The sequence below is a fragment of the Neolamprologus brichardi genome, chromosome 9 (assembly GCF_056152115.1).
Source record: "Neolamprologus brichardi isolate AB-2024 chromosome 9, ASM5615211v1, whole genome shotgun sequence".
NCBI classification, from domain to species: domain Eukaryota; kingdom Metazoa; phylum Chordata; class Actinopteri; order Cichliformes; family Cichlidae; genus Neolamprologus; species Neolamprologus brichardi.
In genome coordinates this window covers 23,436,274-23,455,242 of record NC_142112.1, presented here as the reverse complement: position 1 = coordinate 23,455,242, position 18,969 = coordinate 23,436,274, and the positions used below count along the sequence as shown (strand labels likewise).

The 18,969-nt window shown below is 42.2% G+C and overlaps 1 protein-coding gene across 4 annotated transcripts; it reads right to left on the bottom strand.

Moving 5' to 3' along the window:
- Window positions 1-456: 456 nt before the first annotated feature.
- Window positions 457-18,902, bottom strand: qtrt2 (queuine tRNA-ribosyltransferase accessory subunit 2). Of its 4 annotated transcripts, none has more exons than XR_015719633.1 (9): window positions 18,361-18,902; window positions 18,212-18,267; window positions 15,141-15,217; window positions 14,834-15,043; window positions 13,775-13,974; window positions 11,705-11,874; window positions 7,465-7,579; window positions 6,725-7,308; window positions 457-6,634 (listed from the first exon to the last, which is right to left on the bottom strand). XR_015719633.1 is itself a non-coding variant. In XM_087846153.1 (9 exons), exons 2-9 carry the CDS (start codon window positions 18,576-18,578, stop codon window positions 7,056-7,058), a joined length of 1,299 nt encoding a protein of 432 aa, XP_087702279.1. In that variant the 5' UTR covers window positions 18,579-18,622; window positions 18,746-18,902; the 3' UTR covers window positions 457-7,055. The 4 variants fall into 4 exon arrangements, 3 of the variants coding, with proteins under 3 accessions (XP_087702279.1, XP_087702278.1, XP_006794798.2); XM_087846153.1 differs by having other exon boundaries at window positions 457-7,308; window positions 18,361-18,622; window positions 18,746-18,902; XM_087846152.1 differs by having other exon boundaries at window positions 457-7,308; window positions 18,361-18,622; window positions 18,792-18,902.
- Window positions 18,903-18,969: the final 67 nt, after the last annotated feature.

Below are 18,969 nucleotides of genomic sequence, written 5' to 3'. Positions count from 1 at the left end.
AAAAGGTGTAGTTCATTTTCCTTGTTTAAAAATATGTTTAAAAATAGAGTATTAGAAAAATATATATATCAAGAATGAAAAGAGCAAAAAAAAACAAAAACAAAAAAACCTCTTGATTCTTTTGCTTTGATGTAGTTACTTACTAAGGTGGAAAGTTTTTTGTTTTTTTGTTTTTTTCTTGTTTGTTTGTTTTGTTTTTGCTTTGTTTTATTATTTGCTTCGAGCCCTGTGTACAGGAGCTGCATGCTAAAAGATCTTTCATCAAGATCAAAGGGTTGGCGTAATAAGCAAATGCTTCAGCCAATACCTTTTGATTAGCCTTGTCTCATGCTTTCTTGCTTTGTGGTAGAGCTTTGTTCTGTCTTCACTGAGATATTTGAATGCTAATCAATAAAAAACATATCACTCACTCAAAAAAATACAGAAGATTTATACAGTGTAAAGATCCTAATAATGAAGCGTGACATGCAGTCAGGCCTGCAAAGTATTGCAATATCAGTCAAACAGTACAATGCTGCATGTGTGGTAACAAGCTGAACATAAACCATTTTCAGATACAAGCAGACAGAAAACAGATTCCACACTTCTCCAAAACGAGAGTTAGTCTTTCTTTTGTATCACATCCCATTAAATTTACACAAGGCATCAGGACAGACAGTCATGAGGTGACTAAAGCAATAAGTCTGGAGCAATAATGTGTTATGACCTTCTTTCAATGCTTCAGCCTAACACTTATACATTATGATGTGTAGAGTTGTAACCCCTGATTCACTCGGGGCATCTGACAGCAGGAGAAGGTCCTGGTTAATTTAGAACATGCTGGCTGATGACTTGTGTGTAAACTAATCCTGAAATACCTCAGGGAGCAGGTAAAGAATTTGGCTCCCTGTTTGATGAGCAATTCCTTATAGCAATATGGGGGTGAGGAGCAGGGCTGCTCCTTGCTCCTGGTCAAGGGTTACCATGGGGACGGAGAAGAGAGTTAAAAGCGACGATGAAGGCATGTCTGTCTCGGTTCACGGTGTCCTGATTGTTTTGATTGAGGGAAATGAAGGAAAACTGAGAAGATAAGCTGCCACTGTGGTGATACTGTGCCTGTGTCCATTTCAACAATAAGCCTGGTGACTTTTTCTTATTCTTTAAAAAAAAACATAAAAAACAATATTGAATTTGTCATAATAATAAATGTTTGTTTGCTAAATCTCATATTTAGCTCATAAAGCTCCACTGCTGTGTGCTGTCATGTTTCTTAATTGCAAACTTATTTTATTTTTTTATACAAGTGTTCTTCAGTATCATAATAGCATTGACTTATATTAACCTTTAGATAGTAGCTCGTACTTGTTTCACACTTCACATCCTAATGACTCTGGGGTCATAGACTGTAGATAAAGATGGAAGACACTGTGACATCACCTGTTTGTTAATGAAAATCCTTTGTAAAGCCTAAAGCCACAACACTACAGGCTTACAGTCTAATGACAATCACATGCAGCTAGCTATGGAGCAACACTAACAGTGATTATAATTTACAAAATGAACTTCACTTTGTTTTCAAAACTAGAGGCTGTGCCCATAAACTCAGCCACAAAGTGTTTACTGAGATCATCCTAGATGTATAGACCTCTATCCGGTGTTGCTTTGTTTTTATTTGGGGGGTTGGCCATTAAAGGAACATAGTTTTGATGGACTTCTGCTTTGCCTTCACTTTTCAGACCGAGCGGCCTGTGTTTTATACATCTATATCATTTCAAATCATAGATGGTATGGCGCAGTTGGACATAGTGAAAGTGGCATCAACAACATTTGTTGTTTACTTCCAGTCTGAAGCCTTCATTTTAGCTTAATGGCCAAAAGTGAACACATTTTCACCCAAAGCTAGCTAAACTTGGTTGGCAAATTGCATCCATAGACTGTATGGGTGCAATTGTTATTCAAAGAATGCCATATATTATACATTACTTTTGTTAAAGCGTTATTTAATTATTCGCTGGTGAAAGTAATTTGTTACTCTACTGGCATAATTACTAGTTAACAATACAAACCTAAGGCAAAGTAGGGGCAGCCACCTGCTGCAACCGGTTGGAGATAAGGAGAGGATGACCGAGCAACAGTCTACAGTCTCAATCCCTGTTCTAATCAGAAACACGAATATGATCTATTTTTTAGTGTTTAAGTTTGAATACAAAGCTGAAAACACAAAGCAAAATTGAAAATCATCTTAAAGGGACGATTTCTCCTGTTATTGGCAGAAAGTCTTTTTGCTAGCTTTGTACTAGCATTGTCATTTCATACCTGTACTAGCTACAGAGATTAAAACCTTTTTATTGTGCAAGGCTCTAAACTTAGCTCTGCTGTAAACCTAGATATTTTAACATGAAAATCATGGGCACTGACTCACTTTTCAAGCCAGCCTCCAGAGGCCATTCAAGCAGCAGTTTTCACTCTTCTACACTGGTCTAATCTTTCAGCCCAAGAGGCTGTTGCTTATTACTATCTGTTGACTTTGGACAATAAGCATTAATCAATAATTAATCAGGAAGAATGTGCTGGACATGGATACATTTAACCTTATTTCTAAAAAGGCTCAGAAGAGAAAACAGAGTCTAACGCTGTTACAGCAAAGTTGTGCTATTAGCCTGTGGAGCTAGGCTTTGTTTTCTGTAATGACAATTCATACCACCCACTGCAACAGTGTGGTTTGGTAACATGTTTAAACAGAGAGAGCTCTTTGGCAAAAGATTATTTAGCTACATCAGATTTTGGACAGTGAGTCAGACAATACAGGCTTGTTGTTTTAAGAATTAATAAATAAAATAGAGAAAATCACCAGCCTTGTTTTTGAAGAACGAACTGGAGCTCTGAACAAATCGAGATAACGGGCTCCTGGGCACTGAAATGTAGGCCACCCACCTCTCTTTACACAGAAGCTAAGCAGAAAAAAAAAGTCTTTTTGTAATCATTCTGAATCCCCTTGTGCCTATTTTGCATCTCTCTGTAGTCATTTTGTGTCTCTTTGTAGTTGCGTTATCGGTCTCTTTGTAGTCATTTTGCATCCCTTTGAAAGTTGCTTGACTTTCCTACAGGAAATATTCAGAGCTTTTTAACTGGTTCAGGTGGCTTCTGGGCACGTGCCCAGTGGGCTTTTTCAGTAATCCACCCATGGCCCAGACAACCAAAGCTCTTTTTTCAAACCAAAGATTTAAGCTCCCATTTAATTGCGGACACTGGTTTATATAGGCGACAAATGCAGTCACTGTCTTCCTTCTGAAAAGACTCAACAACACAATCCCCCACACATAAACCCCTCTGCTGGCCATCGTTTCAACCACAATAACACTCCCCACACCTCACGCCGCTGGCTTTATGAGACTTTGTCATAAAGCCATGTTGTTTCGCAAGAGCAGCTGAGCTCACTCCTTTTTATTCTTTTTTTTAACGTTGCGCTGTCATGACAGCAGCTAACAATCCAGCTGCCGTGTGAAGTGTGAGATAAATGCTCTGCTCACGCTGCAGCCTTGTCCAGAAGAGCGGAGAGGAAGAAAGATACTTGTAGCGATCAAGCCTGAATGGTTCTCTCCGTCTGTGTAATTGGTTGAAATGAGCTATGAGGACCACCTGCTGACTGTCATTCAGAGCTCTTTTACATGGAAACTGTGCCCAGTGTCAGAGAAAGAGGCACACAGGGAACGTTACCATCAGCCCTGCTCTGTAAAACTCCTCGGTGAAAATTAACTCCTGTGCAGTACGAGATCCATTATATTGTGGTCGGATTATCTTGGCTCTTACTTTATGTAACTAAATATCCACAGCGAATGTTTAAACTGCATTCGACTGAGATAACGGCTATTTAGATAAGTGCAAGTTTAAAATTAAAGAGATTGTTATGTTATGCAGCTTTTTTGCAGCATAGCCAGTTTAAAACAGCACCAGTCAAGATTTGATGATGAAGATAAGCTGTAATAAATTTCCAATTATCACCAGACTATACAAACCATTAATAGTCTCTCTCTTCACTTGTGACTCTGCTGCTAACCTAGCAAGGTGGCTGATAAACATGGCACAGCATTTAGCATCTAAACAGCCGGAAAACTTTCCCAAGAGTCGGCAAAAACCAAAACCTCGCTTTAAAGCAACATGCCCAAACACCAGCTCATCCCTCAGTGTTTGACTATGCAGCACCATATTTTCCACTACATGAGACCCACAGTAAGTAAAGTAAAACTTTAATTTATAGCATTTTTTAAAAACACGACAACCCAAAAGCAAGTGTAAAAAGGCGAGTAGTTTTCAGCTGCTTATTGAAGGTCTCAGGCTCAGAGGGAGAAAGCTCCAGAGTCTGGGGGGCACGCTGATGCAAAAAGTTCTCATAACCAGCAGAGCCTGATCACATGACCTCAGAGACCTGCTGGGGATGTATGGATGTAAAAGTTCACTGATGATCGCTGGTGCTCGTCCATGTAGAGACAAAATCTGAATCATACAGCGGATCCTGTAGTTAATAACAAGCCACTGCAACTGAATTACCAACTTTAATACACATCTTTACCGCTTGTATAGGAATTAAGAGGGTCAGTAGCAGCCAGGTGTTAATAATTGAGATCATTTTCTTAACTGATCATCAGCAAGTGTGAGCGCCTCTATAAAAGGCAGTTTGCTGATCTGGAGTATTCAGAACACTGTCTTTGGGGAAAAAAAACCCGGGCACCTTGCAGACTCGATCATTAACTCCTCTGCATATCAAAATAATACAGTGTGAGGCTGTCGGTCAGACATCTAAACTGTGGCTGAAAGTGGGTCATAGAACAGGACAATGATCCCAAACACAGCACGAATCTACAACAGAATGGCTTAAAAATAAAAGAATAAAAAGTGCTGCAGTCCATACCTCAACGTGACTGAAATGCTGTGGTGAGAAATGAACAAAGCTGTGTGTAAATAAAAGCCTGCAAACCTCAATGAACTAAGGCAACGTTGTAAAAAGCAAAAGAAAAAAAAGAAAAGAAAAAAAAAAGAGCGGGCTGAAATTCCTCCACAAAGATGCGGGAAACTGATAAAGTCAAACAGAAAACAATTCAAGTTATTACTGCTAACGGTGCTTCTACCAGCTACTAAATCATGAGGTGTACTTTAGTTCATTCGCAGGACTGTAAAAAAATCCCTATGAACACTCCATTTTTCACAAGGACTGTATTACTAATTTTTTGTGCATATTCTGAAGGACAGAGTGCAGCCTTGTGTGAACCCGTGTTAATGTAAATGATATTAAACATGCTCCAAATTCACAAACCGTTCCCACTTTTACACCTTCATTTTCTCCTCTTAACACATTCAAGCTGTTATGTTTAAACTCAACTGCTACGTTCCTATTTATCTTCCTATTTATTGTGCTGCATCTTATCATTACTGCAATCACTTATGTTCCACTTCTGAAGGTCACAAGCTTAATAAATAAACCAGGGCAACAAAATGAAAGATCGGCTGGGGTCTGGATTCATTAAAGGAAAATTCACTCAACAATCAACAGTAACAGCCTCAATAGGGCTTAATTAGTGCAGATGAAATCTTGGGTCTGTAATTAGTGCGTATTAACCAAGGGTTGATTTGTTGCACAGGAGAAAAAAAATGCACATTACATAAGTAAACTGCTGTTTTGTTAGCTTCCTTCTACTTCTACTGTGATTGTTTTAATGCAAGATATCAATATCTATACAGCAGTTTTCCAGGGAAATGAGAGCAACAGCCATTTAATTCATTTCCTATTTTTACCAACTAACCAGGGGAATTGACTTTACAACCTTCTCTTCAATAGTTTGTCTGCTGCCATCCCATTAAGCCTCAAAATAAACCTAGGCTGAAGGTCATTGCTTGTTTTAGCCTTCACCCATCTTTTCATCTATTTTCAGCCCCTTTTATGTCTTTGGGCCTTTAGCATTTATGCCCACCAACTGAAGACAGCAAATCCTTTGGCCCACTCGTTCATAACGCTGGATCCAGTTAAGGTTATCCACAATGTAAATAAAATCCTCATTACTGTTACATAAATCTGTCACAGTCTCCTCTCTGCAAGTCTGCCCCCCCAACAGACGTGTGCATGGTCTGGCAGTCAATTACATCCCTTCACCTTCACAAAAAAAGAAGAAAAAAAAGCCCCCTCCACCATGGCAGGGGAGGCAGCAGAGCCCCGTATCTTTATCTGATCTTTATCCTCTCTCAGCAGCACGAATGGGGGGAGCTGTCAGTCTAAAACTCCAGCTAGCCAGAGCTCGCCGGAGTCCTCTTTAATGCAAAGCATCATCTCAACATAGATGCTGGTTAGGCAGTGAGGTTGAAGACGACAAGAAGTCAATCTCCACACGTTTGAGAGGAGGTATCCAACTGCAACATTATAAATATTCATGAAGCACGTAAACAAATGGAAAATGTTTGATTAGGACTGATCAGTAAGGTATGAAATGACAAAAACAAAGCCTTCCTGGAATCATATTTTACACATGACCTGTTCACGTATAACAGGAGAAACGGTGGCATTTATTAATGTCTCCCCGCTAACAATTGATCACACTCGTTTGGTTCTCTCTCTGGTCTGTGCTTCTATGTCACTGAGTTCAGAGGACATTAGTCATCTGCCGACCTACAATCAGACCACATTAAGGTTTCAGTCGTCATCAATAGTCCACCACCATCCATCCTCACTATATGTTTTATGCAGGTTCCTTCTGACCTCATATTAAGCGCCTTTTCTTCCCTCAGCCGCTGAACCCTGACGCAGTCTCCTCTGCTCAGATCAATAGACTAGGACACAAACCCAAGACACAAACATCAAAAAGTTTTCTGTGTGCTCCTTTCTCCTTTTATCTTCTTCTTTAAAGCAAAGAGATGGCAGCATATGGAGTGTGTCATTCTCAAGGACAGTTCAGTTCGTCGTGTGACCGGACTCGGCAGAACAAGATAGTACTTATGATTGCCTCTGGCCATGTCACTCCACTGAAGAAGATCTCTCCCCCTTAGTCCCTCAGCTCATTCCCTCTCGCATCTATTGGCTTCCATCCATCTTACTCTTTTCTCTCTGTCTGCAGGCCTCCATCCCCAAGTACTCGTTTCTTGAGTACATCCAGTTTATCGGTGGCCAACGCTTCTCTTAAGGCCCCGAAGAAGCCGTGATAGTGGGCTGTGTTGTGGATCATGAGTAGAACTCCGGCCAGCAGCTCATTGGTCACCAGCAGGTGGTGCAGGTACGCCCTCTGGTGGTTCTTACAGCAGTAACAGCCACACCCCTCCACCAGCGGCCTAAAGTCGTCCTGATACCTGGGCAGAAGTTCAAACACAGTTTGAGTTTAAGTAGAATTCATGAACAGGCATTATAAATGTAAATTAGGTCTTCAGCAAACACATGAAAGAAAAGAACTTGCAAACACTGCTACTTAGAAAACCCACTGGGGTATTACAATAGCTGCTACGAACCTTTTCTCTTTGAGGTTCATCTCAAAGGGTGTCATCTGTGTTTGATCATGACGATTAAGCTCGCCATTCTGCTGGCTCTCCCCTGCTGTCTCCTTCTCTTCGTTCAACTCCAACACTGCCAAAACATGCATGCGTCGTATAAATCCCAGCACAGATCCCTAGCCAAATGGCATGTCCCATTGCAGTATGACAGCAATAATCAAACACGTATCACCGCAGCTAACACTTATACATCCTCTTTTTTTTCCCACTATTTGAATATAACATCCACAGTCACTGTTGAAAATAGCATTGGCTCCAATTGTGGCTGCAGCATGAGTGACTGAAGTCATTAATGCAAAGGGGGGTGGGGGTGTAGGCTAAATACACAGCTGACTCAAACATTAAGATGCAATATGTCTGTGAAGGTTCTCAGTCATCCAGGTCATCGTAGTCAAAGGAGCTTGCAAAGAAAAGCGTCTGGACTTCTTTAAGTTACTTGAAGACGTTTCACCTCTCATCCGAGAGGCTTCTTCAGTTCTAAGGTCAAATGGTGGAGAGTCCCAGATATAAACCTAGTGGGAGTATCCCCCCGCAGAGGGACAAACGGACCCCCTGATGATCCTCTAATCGCCTGAGCCAAGGTGTGGAACTGGGTGTGGGTCCCAATCAGCCAGAGTTTCGGGTGAGTTCATTGTGAAACCTGGCCCCACCTTATCATGCGAATTCCTGAGGTCAGATGGCCCAGGGTGTGAGTGGGCGTTAAGGCGTCTGGGAAGGGATCTCAAAACTGGATTATAGATGGCAGAGAGTTGGTGTCGTAAACCACCGCCTCTGTTCAAAGATGGTCGCTCACAGTGGACATAGATGGCTGCTCACAGTTAAGATGCAATGTTTTTACAATATTGGCCATCCAGATGCATAATATTACCTATACTGATATTATCAACAATAGCAAAGTGAGAAGCAGAACTCACAGACAAACTGAGGCATTTATGTGTGTAGCTGCTAATAAACAACACAACAACACCCAACATACAGCAGAGTAACAGAGGCAGAGGCTGTCTCTAACTGAGAGACCAACTCGCTAACAACCTGCACAATCTACAGTACTCAGTCTTCCACGGACCCAGACTTTCTTGTATTTTTTTAAATTGTCTTTAGCAATAGTTCTCGAGGCTTTCTGAGGGTCTTTTAGGGTTTTTCTTTGGGCATTAGTGAAGTGATTCCCCTATTAACTGAAACCTCAGATCTCAGTATGCTGTGTGGTGTCTCCTTCAAAAATTGCCTCATCAGAAATGTCTCAGTGGCAGAGTGGCTATCAAGAAGCCATCATTAAGGAAGGTAAACATGGAGAAAAGACAGAGGTATGCCAAATTACACAAGAGTTAGACTGAAAATCAGTGAGCACAGGACTTATGGAGTGATGAATCAAAATTTGTCATCCATATATATGTATGGAGGAGCTCGGGAGACAATATTGAGTGTCTACATTCATCTGTGAAACACGTTTCAGGCTCTGTCAAGGTTTACGGCTCTATTTCAACCGTTGCTGTTGGGGCTCTTGTCAAAATTGCTGGAAAATGAAAGCTGAAAAGTACCATCAGCTTTAAATCTGCCATGGAATACCGTCTGGAAAACATAGATAGGAAAACTCACACTGCAATACTATCAGTTGTGCAATTTATACTTTATTTCCACCCGTTCAGTTTATTTCACGTCTCAATAAATATTTCCACCCATTTCACATTTTCCAAACAAAACATAAAAAATGAGGGGCGGCTCATGACTTCCGCACAGTACTGTAGTTTCAAAGGCTTTGAATGGTAACTCTTGTTAAAGAAGAGCAGTTTTTAATAAGAGGGCTCTTGTTTAAAGGAGGACCAGATCTCTAGCCAGAAACAGACAAAAGATACCAGGAAGACTGGAGGGTTTGCTGGAGAAGAGGAAGAAAAAAAGTGATCCATAGCAATGTCTGTTATTAAAGATAGAGATTAAACGGTAAGAGAAGAGCATAATGGGTTTAGTGAAACCCAAAAGAGGTGATGCCGAGAGCAACAAAGTGCATAAACAAAGCAGAAAACTGAAATTATCATGGTGTCTGTGTGGAGCTTAAAAGGGGAAGTGATAAGCTTCAGAATAAAACTGGATGGAATGAAGCTTGACCAAAGCTAATAAAACATCAAGAAGCGAGAAGTAACTTTCACTCGAGATTAAATTTTGCACAAAGACAAAAAGCAGCAACAACACAAACTGGATCTAAGAAGAAAGAGACTGGAGTTCGAAGGCTATCATTGTCACAGGCCCTTCATAACACCATAAGAGAGGAAACGCAGAACTGCATCTTACACTTGATGTTCAGCAAATTAAAGGCTGCATATAAAACACATCTTAAATGTGTACTCTTATCTATTTGAACTAATGAGCCAGGTCAATGAGTTCATCTTTACAAACATTTAAATTTATATGATCTGAAGTTAGTTTAAGCACTATAAGTCAGAGGCAGCAGCGACGTCATTACCGCCAAGCTGATAAGCTGCGCTAGTTAGCTTTTACAAGGAACAGCTTAGAGCCAAACAAATTTAGCTGCAATTAGCAGACACACAAGCTGTGCAAGCTGTTTTTACCTTAAATTACACATTTCTATGGCGTGATCATTTTCATACGCTAAAATCTCCTTAGCTTTGTCTCAGATAAGCAGTTACCCTGCCTTAAAGTGGCAGAAATAGCAGTCAGGACCCATAAAAAGATTGGAGGGGCTTCTAAAGATAGAGAAAGAAACCGTGTGACAGATGAATACTTTAAGAGGGTGACAAGGGAGGAACGGGTGAATTAGCATATGCTCTGACACGTCTAAAAGAACCTTAACTGGGAAGTGAGGGTGTTGACATACCTCCCACGGGGCTGTGTAATTGGCTGAATGGTGAATTAGAATTTCTCTAAGGGTCCGACACCTCCACTGAACTCCATTATGCTCCATGTGCAGAATCGATTAATGCTGTCTGGCACTGCATAGTGCCAGATCCCAAACTCCCCTCTGTGATGAGTTTAATACAACTTCTTACTCGGGTACAAGGAGGGCCAAGGCTCCTGTAGATTTTCATTAGGGATAGCAATCAGGACGGCTGTAACTCTGCTATCAGTTTGATACCATTTCACCCACCATGAACTGCATTTCTGCTTGTAAGTGATTTTATGCTTCTACAATACACACAAACACAAACAAAAGCATAAGTTACAAGCCATCATACGCACATCAGATGTCAATGATCACAAGTAACACTTAATTTCTATTCATTACGTGAAAACCGTCCGCAGCAGCTGTCAGCCTCGTTTCTCACCAAATTAAAACTAGATAACGGCATCGCTGTGAGATGAAAGCCCTTCGTCCGTTTGTCTAAGAACCAGCGACATTAACTCCATACGCTTTTTAAACTCACCATCAAAGGCTCCTCCTATGGAAATTAACAAATGTGCTAGAGCATATTTAATCATCACTTCTGTTTTATCAGTTAACTCAGACTCTGTGCCATTTAAGACATCAAAGTAGCGTCTGTTCCCCTTTCTAAAGAATTAACACTAATACTTTTTCATACATGAAATCCACTATATTTATATCCCTTTAATCTTTTCACACTGCTCTGGTCATACCTCTTTGATCCACTATTCTGTTTATCACTCGTGTGTATTCAGGGTTCATTATAATCCGAATATCCAAACAAATTACACAGTGACAGGTCAGTTTCCTCGAGGCACACACTCCAAGCTGCCAAATTCGAAGATGCCTAATTTTAGCCTTCTCCGCTCATTTCCTTTTTGCCCTTTGAATATGAAATTAAATCTCTGCGCTCTCTGATTCAAATGCTGCATATCAGAATGACTATTTCGGTTGCTCGCTAACAAGCTCCAGAAAGAATCATTTTCAGGAAAAATGTGGGAGCTGCAGAGTATGAAACAATGCATTTATAATAAAGTTTGATGTCCATTAAATGCTGGAATACAAGTGAAAGGCAAAACTATGGAATTATTAACAATAAAATAAGTTTTAAGATGTTTTATTCATGGAGCTCGGTCCTGAGGGGCTGCATGCATGAAACATAAAGAGCTTATAGATTTATATGTGTGCACAAAAACTACCAATGAAGTGAACTTTCTTTTCACTTCAGTTTACTTTTACTGGCTGTAATGACACAACTTCAGCTGATAAATGTGAGGAGGTCTAGAAGTGCTAACTACGTCTCAGCACAGCTCTTCACCACACCTGCAGGGGGCGCTCTACCTGCGCGCTCTGGGTCCGTGGAAATGTCAAAGCCGAAGGAGAGAGCGCAGCCTCGCTCCGTCGCCAGGAAGGGGAAAAAACTCTCAAACAGGTCCACGCCGGCCTCGACGCACGCCAGCACTTCATCAGGTCGTCCCACACCGTGCAGGAGTCTGAGAGTCACACACAAACGTGCACACAGACACCAAAAATCAATAGCCTGAACACTCAATAAATGAAACATTGATGCAAAATGTCAACAACATATTACTGGCAGACAAAAGCCTTTCACAAACACCAGCAGCACGCTTCTTCTCTGGAGTGTTGGTTGGCTCGTTGGTGCCTTCCCCATTTCCCGGGCTCCTCCTGACTCTCTGCCTCCAGGCATCAAGGTCAAGGCGAATTTAGCATTCGATAATGACTCCTCTCCACTTTCTGGTAGGAAGCTGCTTCTCTAACAGCCTGAAAAACCAGCGGGGACGCTGCCCTATGGTGTTCCAGATGAACCTGTTAACAAGCCAACTTAGGGAAGCTCCTGATCACAGACCTCTCATTTCTGATTACAGTAGCTCTCTGTGTAGCTCCACTCTTTAAGCCACGAGCAGAGCTCCTCCATCGCCTCCCAGAGAGGTGGACTCATGTGACATGATCTCCAGAGAGTAAACTCCTAAAGGATGATTCAGTGTGGAGGAACACCCCCCCGAAGTCTCTAAAGGGACTGTAGTCTGCCATATTTTAAGCTGCATAGAAGGATGTCTGAGACAAAGGATTATTTGTCCAAACTGATCTAAATTAATTATCCAACAGGACAAAACGTACATTGTATTTAGGAGTAACAATAAACTCCTTATCAAAATAGCTGCTAATGAGTTTTTAACCTTTTCCCCTTTAATTAAATTAATGATGTATCTAATAAAGTGGCAGTGACTGTGTATCATGCTCTTAGAATTGTAAAAGGAAATGTGGACGTGGATTTTCCAACCTAAAAAATACTTTTCTACTTTTTACTTTTTGAATGTGCACATTTTGTCTTATAAAAGTGACCCAAAAAAACTGTCTCAGCAAAGAAGAAATGTAATAAAGAGCAGCGCAATGGATGAAAAATAAATGACACCAGCACTTTAAGGTCGAGCTAAGATAATGAGCGCTTGAAGATTGCGGAGGGGGTGGGGGCGAGGCATAGCTGCTGGGTTTTCACTTATAATTAATCAAGCAGGACAATTAATTGATTTTGCAGAATACATCAAATGCGGCTTCTCAGCCTCTGAATTATAACGTCTTTACACATTAATTGCTACATTTATCAGAAATGAATGAGCAGCTAATCGATCTGTCAGTTAAATAAGACTTAATGTGTTCCACTGTGACAAAAACGTGGATTGCCTCTTCAAGACGTTCACAAATAAAATCAGTACAGTCGGTTGTTGTTGTCCATTTCCACTCTTCTATTTAGTTTTATCATGGCTGAACAAACAGGTAAATTAATAGATGAAAGAAATTAGGGAAAAATTCATGAGAACAATTTTTTTTCGAAAAAATGAACAGAAGGTTCTGTTGCCATGACGTCTATATCCTCCTAAACTGGAACAGCTGGAAACTGACATTTTAACATTTTTATTTTCTGATGTTTTAACCAAATAATTAATTGAGTAATCTGCACATTAAACTGTTGCCAGTGGAAATCCTAAATTAAATATTTGACTGAGTAAACATGACTATTCCGTGGTAATGGGCATTTTTAAGCCTTTAGCGGAGTGCATTTTTCAGTAGTAATGAAAACAATTATTGATGCTGAAAATAATGACTAGTTGTTGCCCTGCAGTGAGATTCTGTGTAGACACAAAGCTTCAAAAGTCAGATCTCCAACTGCTAGATAAATGCACAGCGTGGCAGAAATCGTCCTGGTGGCACAAAATGAAAAACAGCAGCAGAGAGTTTGTTTAGCCCCACTATCGCTCTTTCTGCTTGGTCCTGCCTGACTGTGTTCGGTGAATGCTTTCCAATTCAATGATGGGAACAACTGTTTGAGCTGTAATCAATTCACAAAGGTCACGTAGCCACGAGAAGGCAAACCTGGGTTTGTCCTCAGGCAGCTCCTTGATCATAGCAGTGATGAGCTGGGTCCTCAGAGTTTGGTCCATGGAGCCCATCTGGAGGCCGTCCAGGCAGAATCCTGCCACGGGCCTCTTGGCAGTCTCTCTGGCAGAGCGTACTCTCTCTTCCAGGATGTCGCCTCCTTCCACCACACCAAACACCTCCACTCCCTCCAATTCCTAGAAATGACAGACAGCGAGGGGACTAGAAACTGCCAAAACACTCCAAAATGACAAAAGAAAGAAGGAGCTAAGAGATCAAAATCTAGATTTTCATGGGCACGCACGGTCCTTGACAAGATTTGCAGCTGCAAAAATAAATAAATTAAAGGCTTTAATCTTGCCAGAGCCCATCTGCAAGTTTGTACATTCAAGGCACGAATTTGACTGCAAGTCACGAGGAGCTAAGACAGTCCCCGTAGCACCCATGTCATGAATTACTTGCAGAATGCTGTCAGTCCTCTCTGCTTAATGTGACTCCAAACTCTCAGTGTATTGTCTCAAGGAACATTTGGTTTGCGTACAGGTGAGGAAACAGCTTATAAATTTACAAGCAATTAGCAAAGACTTACAGAACATATATAAGCATAGAAAAAACAACACTAATATGTCATAGGGCTAGAGGAGAACATTGCTTTTTTTAAAAAAATCTATTATCCACTGAGGCGTAAAAGAGCAAAGATGTCATATGCACGAGTCATGACAGTTCCCCCGCACCTCTTCATGTTAATCCTTTTTACTCAGTCCACCCTCTCATGGAATGAGCCACTCTTTGACTGCAATCAAAAGAAAGCAAAGCAGACTATTCTATTAGTCATGCTTGATGCTGCACCATCACACACCTGCTGATAGTGTAGATACCCACTGATAATGAATTCATCCTAACCTCACTGAGCTTCCAGCTGTAGTACAGATGCACAGCAGCCCCTGTCCCAACTGCACTAACGTCAATCTTTGTCTTGTGTGTCTGTGCGATGCATGACTCACTCGCAGATGCAAGCGTGCTCAGCGGCTGCTAAAGTGTGTGTTCACTGTGTACCTTTGATTTTTGGTGCACCAGCAAACACTCGTCCAAATGCGCGAGAGTCCGATCCACCGACTTTCTGACCCGTTTGCGAGAAGCGCTGTTCTGCCAGGTCTCTCCGTCGCACATGCTCTGGTACCAGTCTGGCTGTACGGTCTTCTGAAGAGCCATGAACTTGGCCACCGTTAGTTCTATCCGCCCACCGCTGCCCCACACTGACACCGTCTAATAACAAAGCAAAAATATATGAGAAACCCATTTCACCTGTGATCGCACCCAGCAGTAAAGGGCCTTTAGTTTACCACAGCATGAGCAATGTCACCTTGTTGGTGGTGTAACCCGTCGGGCTGGGCGTGGCGGGGTCGTGAAGGGAGCAGTAGAGCACAGTATCATGAAGACCTGAAACCAAACGTAACTGCATCACCCACAGAGAACACAGCAGCAAAAGGGTTAAGAGGGTCGAGCGTGAAGCCAGGTGACAGAGCGAGGCTCTTCGACTCTGCATGTTAATGTGACGACTGAGAGAGGAACGAGCTGTGTCCTTATCAGCAAACCCAGCCGCTGCAGAGGATCAGAAGGTGAGAAAACAAAACTGTCTAATAGCAGCAAAGGCTATTCAATCACTGCTTCTCCCTTCAGGGGCTTCAGAGGCAGAGGCAGTAGTAATCAATGATAGTTTATTCCAAGCGATGATACCGTGGTTACATGTCTAATTTTCTTAAAGTGGCTGCCTGAGGCTGGGTGAAGCCCAGGCCATGTCCACAGCAACACATTTTTGCTTTAAAATCTACAGCTTCTTCATTTACACTTACCCATCACACCACTCTGGCATTTTAGCTTCCCTAAACGGGAGACTAAATCATTTTCAGTGTATTAAAATAAAAATGCAGTTGCCATTTTTTAAAGGTTTATATGGTTGGTAAGCATGGCACGTTCACCAAAATGCTGCATGTTTGTTTTCATTACTATACTTCTAGAGGAGCTCAGACTGAATTTATCCACACATGTCTAAATGAATGTGTTTATTATGAAGGGGGAAGCGTTATCTCCCCCCCCCCCCCCCCAATTTCTCTAGCCACACCCATACTCAATGAAGAAATCACTTAAATAGGACCTGTATGAGAAAGTGGAGTAAAGCAAAAAAATCCTCAAAATCATGCCACGATCCAAGAAAACAAATAAAAACAAATTTTAACTGCAATCTATCAGTCTGCAAAAGGTTATCAAGTCATTTCTAAAGCTGTTGGACTCCAGCCAACCACAGTGCGAGACATTATCCACAAATGCTGAAAACATGGAACAGTGGTGAACCTTCCCAGAAGTGGCCGGCTGACCAAAATTAACTCAAGAGTGCAGCGACGACCCATCCAATATGTCACAAATATCCCTAAACAACTTGCAAAGAACTGAAGGCCTCACTTGTCTCAGTTAGGGTCAGTGTTCATGACTCCACCATAAGAAAGAAACTGGGCAAAAATGGCCTTCATGGCAGAGTTCCAAGACAAAAACCACTGCTGAGCAGGAGAAGGGACATAAAAGCTCATCTCAGTGTTGACGAAAAACAACTTGATGATACCCAAGACTTTTTGTAAAATACTCTGTGGCGTGATGAAACAAAAGTTGAACTTTTTGGAAGCTTAAGACTCCACCTCTCTGGGAACTCCCAGGCCCTCCAAAGTGTGGAGGCCTATCTCCCCTCACCACACTCCCTGCCGGTGACTGATGCCCTCAGAGGTCGGTGCGTTGGTGGTTCTTGGTGTCCGGGGCTGGGCGCTCAGGTATGTACCAGCTCACTCCCGGTGGCTACTTGGCGGGGCCTGGCGCCTGTTGCTCGATCAGGCCTCTTCCGGGGCGCGGGGGGCCCTCGGGCCTCCGGCCTCTGTGCCTGCGGCTCGGTTCACTCTGGCACAGCTGGCTGCCGGCGAAGCCGGCGGGCACGCCGGTGCCGCCCCCTCTAGCTTCTGCCCGGTGGCTACTGGATGACCCCTCGTCTGGGGATCCTCAGCCCTTCCCATGAAGGTGGCACGGATGCCCCTCCGGTGGTCCTCCTTGGGCTCTTGCACTCTGGGACCTCTGGATGTCTGGGGCCTGGATCTCCTCCATGCCTGCTTCATGCCCTGGGGACAGGGCTATGGCTCTCTACATCCTCTTGCAGACCATTACATGGGGAAACCATTTGAATACAAGCGCGCTGATCCACACAGGTGTGCACACGGGTGTTCACTGTTCGTAGACTTAAATCACACCTTTCTTGGCTGCTACTTCAAAGCACATTATGCGCTGTCTGTCCTGCGTGCTGCACAACAACATTCAATATTTAGTATTTACTGCTGTTTACACTTAGCTAGATTAACGTGATGGTGTTGTGTTTAGTATGTTGCTTTGGGGTTTTTTTTGCTTGTTTTCTGTTCTTTTTCTCTCAACAGGTGATCCAGGAGATTTTTTTTTCTTTCCCCTTTCTCACTGTCCCTCTTCCCTTCTGTTTTTCTTTTCCTTCCTCTTTCTTTCTCCCTTTCCTATCCCTCACTCATGTCTGTCCCGTCTGTAACAACTGAAAATAAAATAAAATAAATAATAAAAACAAAGGTCGATCAAATGGACCAATACGGCAATGCCATGATGATCCATTTGGCAAAATAAATCCATTGGGTATCCTTGTTGGTCTTCAGACAACAATTCTGACGGCTAAAGAACCAAATGGGACAGGCAAAAAAAAAACAAACAACTTTTTGGAAGGTGTGTGTCCCATTAAATCTGACGTAAAAGTAAGACAGCATTTCAGAAAAGAAAGATCATACCAACAGTAAAATATGGTGGTGGTAGTGTGATGGTCTGGGCTGCTTTGCTGCCTCAGGACCTGAAAGACTTGCTGTGGTAAATAGAAAGAGGAATTCTGCTGCCTACCAAAGCATCCTGAAGGAGAATGTCTGGATATCTGTTCATGACCTCAAGCTAACCATGACCTCTCTTCTCTATATGGATTTATTTTTCTTTTGTTAGCGTGTGTGACTCGTCAGATGTACTAAATTAATTTATCGTGCCATAAATCTAATAACAAACAACAATAATAATAGTGATAAATGGAAAAAGTCTGAATATCAGCTCCAGTAATCAGAACAGCTGATAATCAGTCAACCCCTCTGCAACACTTCATAATCTCCATTTAGGTAAAAAAAAAAAAAAAAGAAAAAGAAATGACTATAGATTTCCTATTAATCAATACTGAATACATATGAATACATTGGATAAGCTCTGGGTGTTTAAGTGTAATCAATGCTGCCTTGCTTGAACTCCTGTCATTCTCTTCTTCTTCTGCTCTCATTACTCTCTGTAAGATAAACATGCTAAAAGGAAAGAGAGAAAGAGGAAATTATGAAAGATGTAAATTTTTACCTGCGAATTTTCTGAATCCATCCTTAAACTCCTCCAGCACCTCCTGGTGCTCAGCTCTAGAAGGAGAATGGTTGAGATGTGGGTTAGATTTGAAAAATAAAAGGAGATCACTGTGCGTGCTTTGGCGTTTCCATAATGGGACAGCTTACATGTGGGACAAAGTGATCTGAGTGACAGAGGGGAGGCTGATCAGCGTGTGCAGTGTGTCCTGAGTGAGGTGGGGAACGGTGCCAAAGTGTGTGTACAGCAGACACCCCGGGATCTCCAGTGAATGCTGCCCCGTCCTGCCCAGTCCCTTCAGGACACCCAGCCGACTTCTTCCCTGAACCACACGGGACAGCTCCAGTTGCATCCTGCTCCCAGCCATAGCCAAAACTCCAGTCGAAGCGCTAAAAGGACTCCCTCCAACAGCTGAAATAGTACGAGTGTTACTGGTTTTGACTTAGCCACGTAGCTAGCTAGCCTCCCCACTCACGTGTATTTGGAATATTTACCGCTCTAAATCCGACACTTGGGTAAAACCTACACACTCACAGGGATGCTTGATTACGTGAGAAACGCTGAAAATCAAACAGCTCACCAACAAAACCTCATGGGCTGACAGGAACTACAAGTCGCAGGAACATGTCGTCATCAACGGCGAAGGCACCGCTTTAAAAAAAGTTCGGGTTATCTCAAGAACCTTTTTTTTCTTCTCAAAACATACAATTGTGGCGTTATAGGTGGCACTCCGTGTAGGAAAAGCTCTTTAAATTATA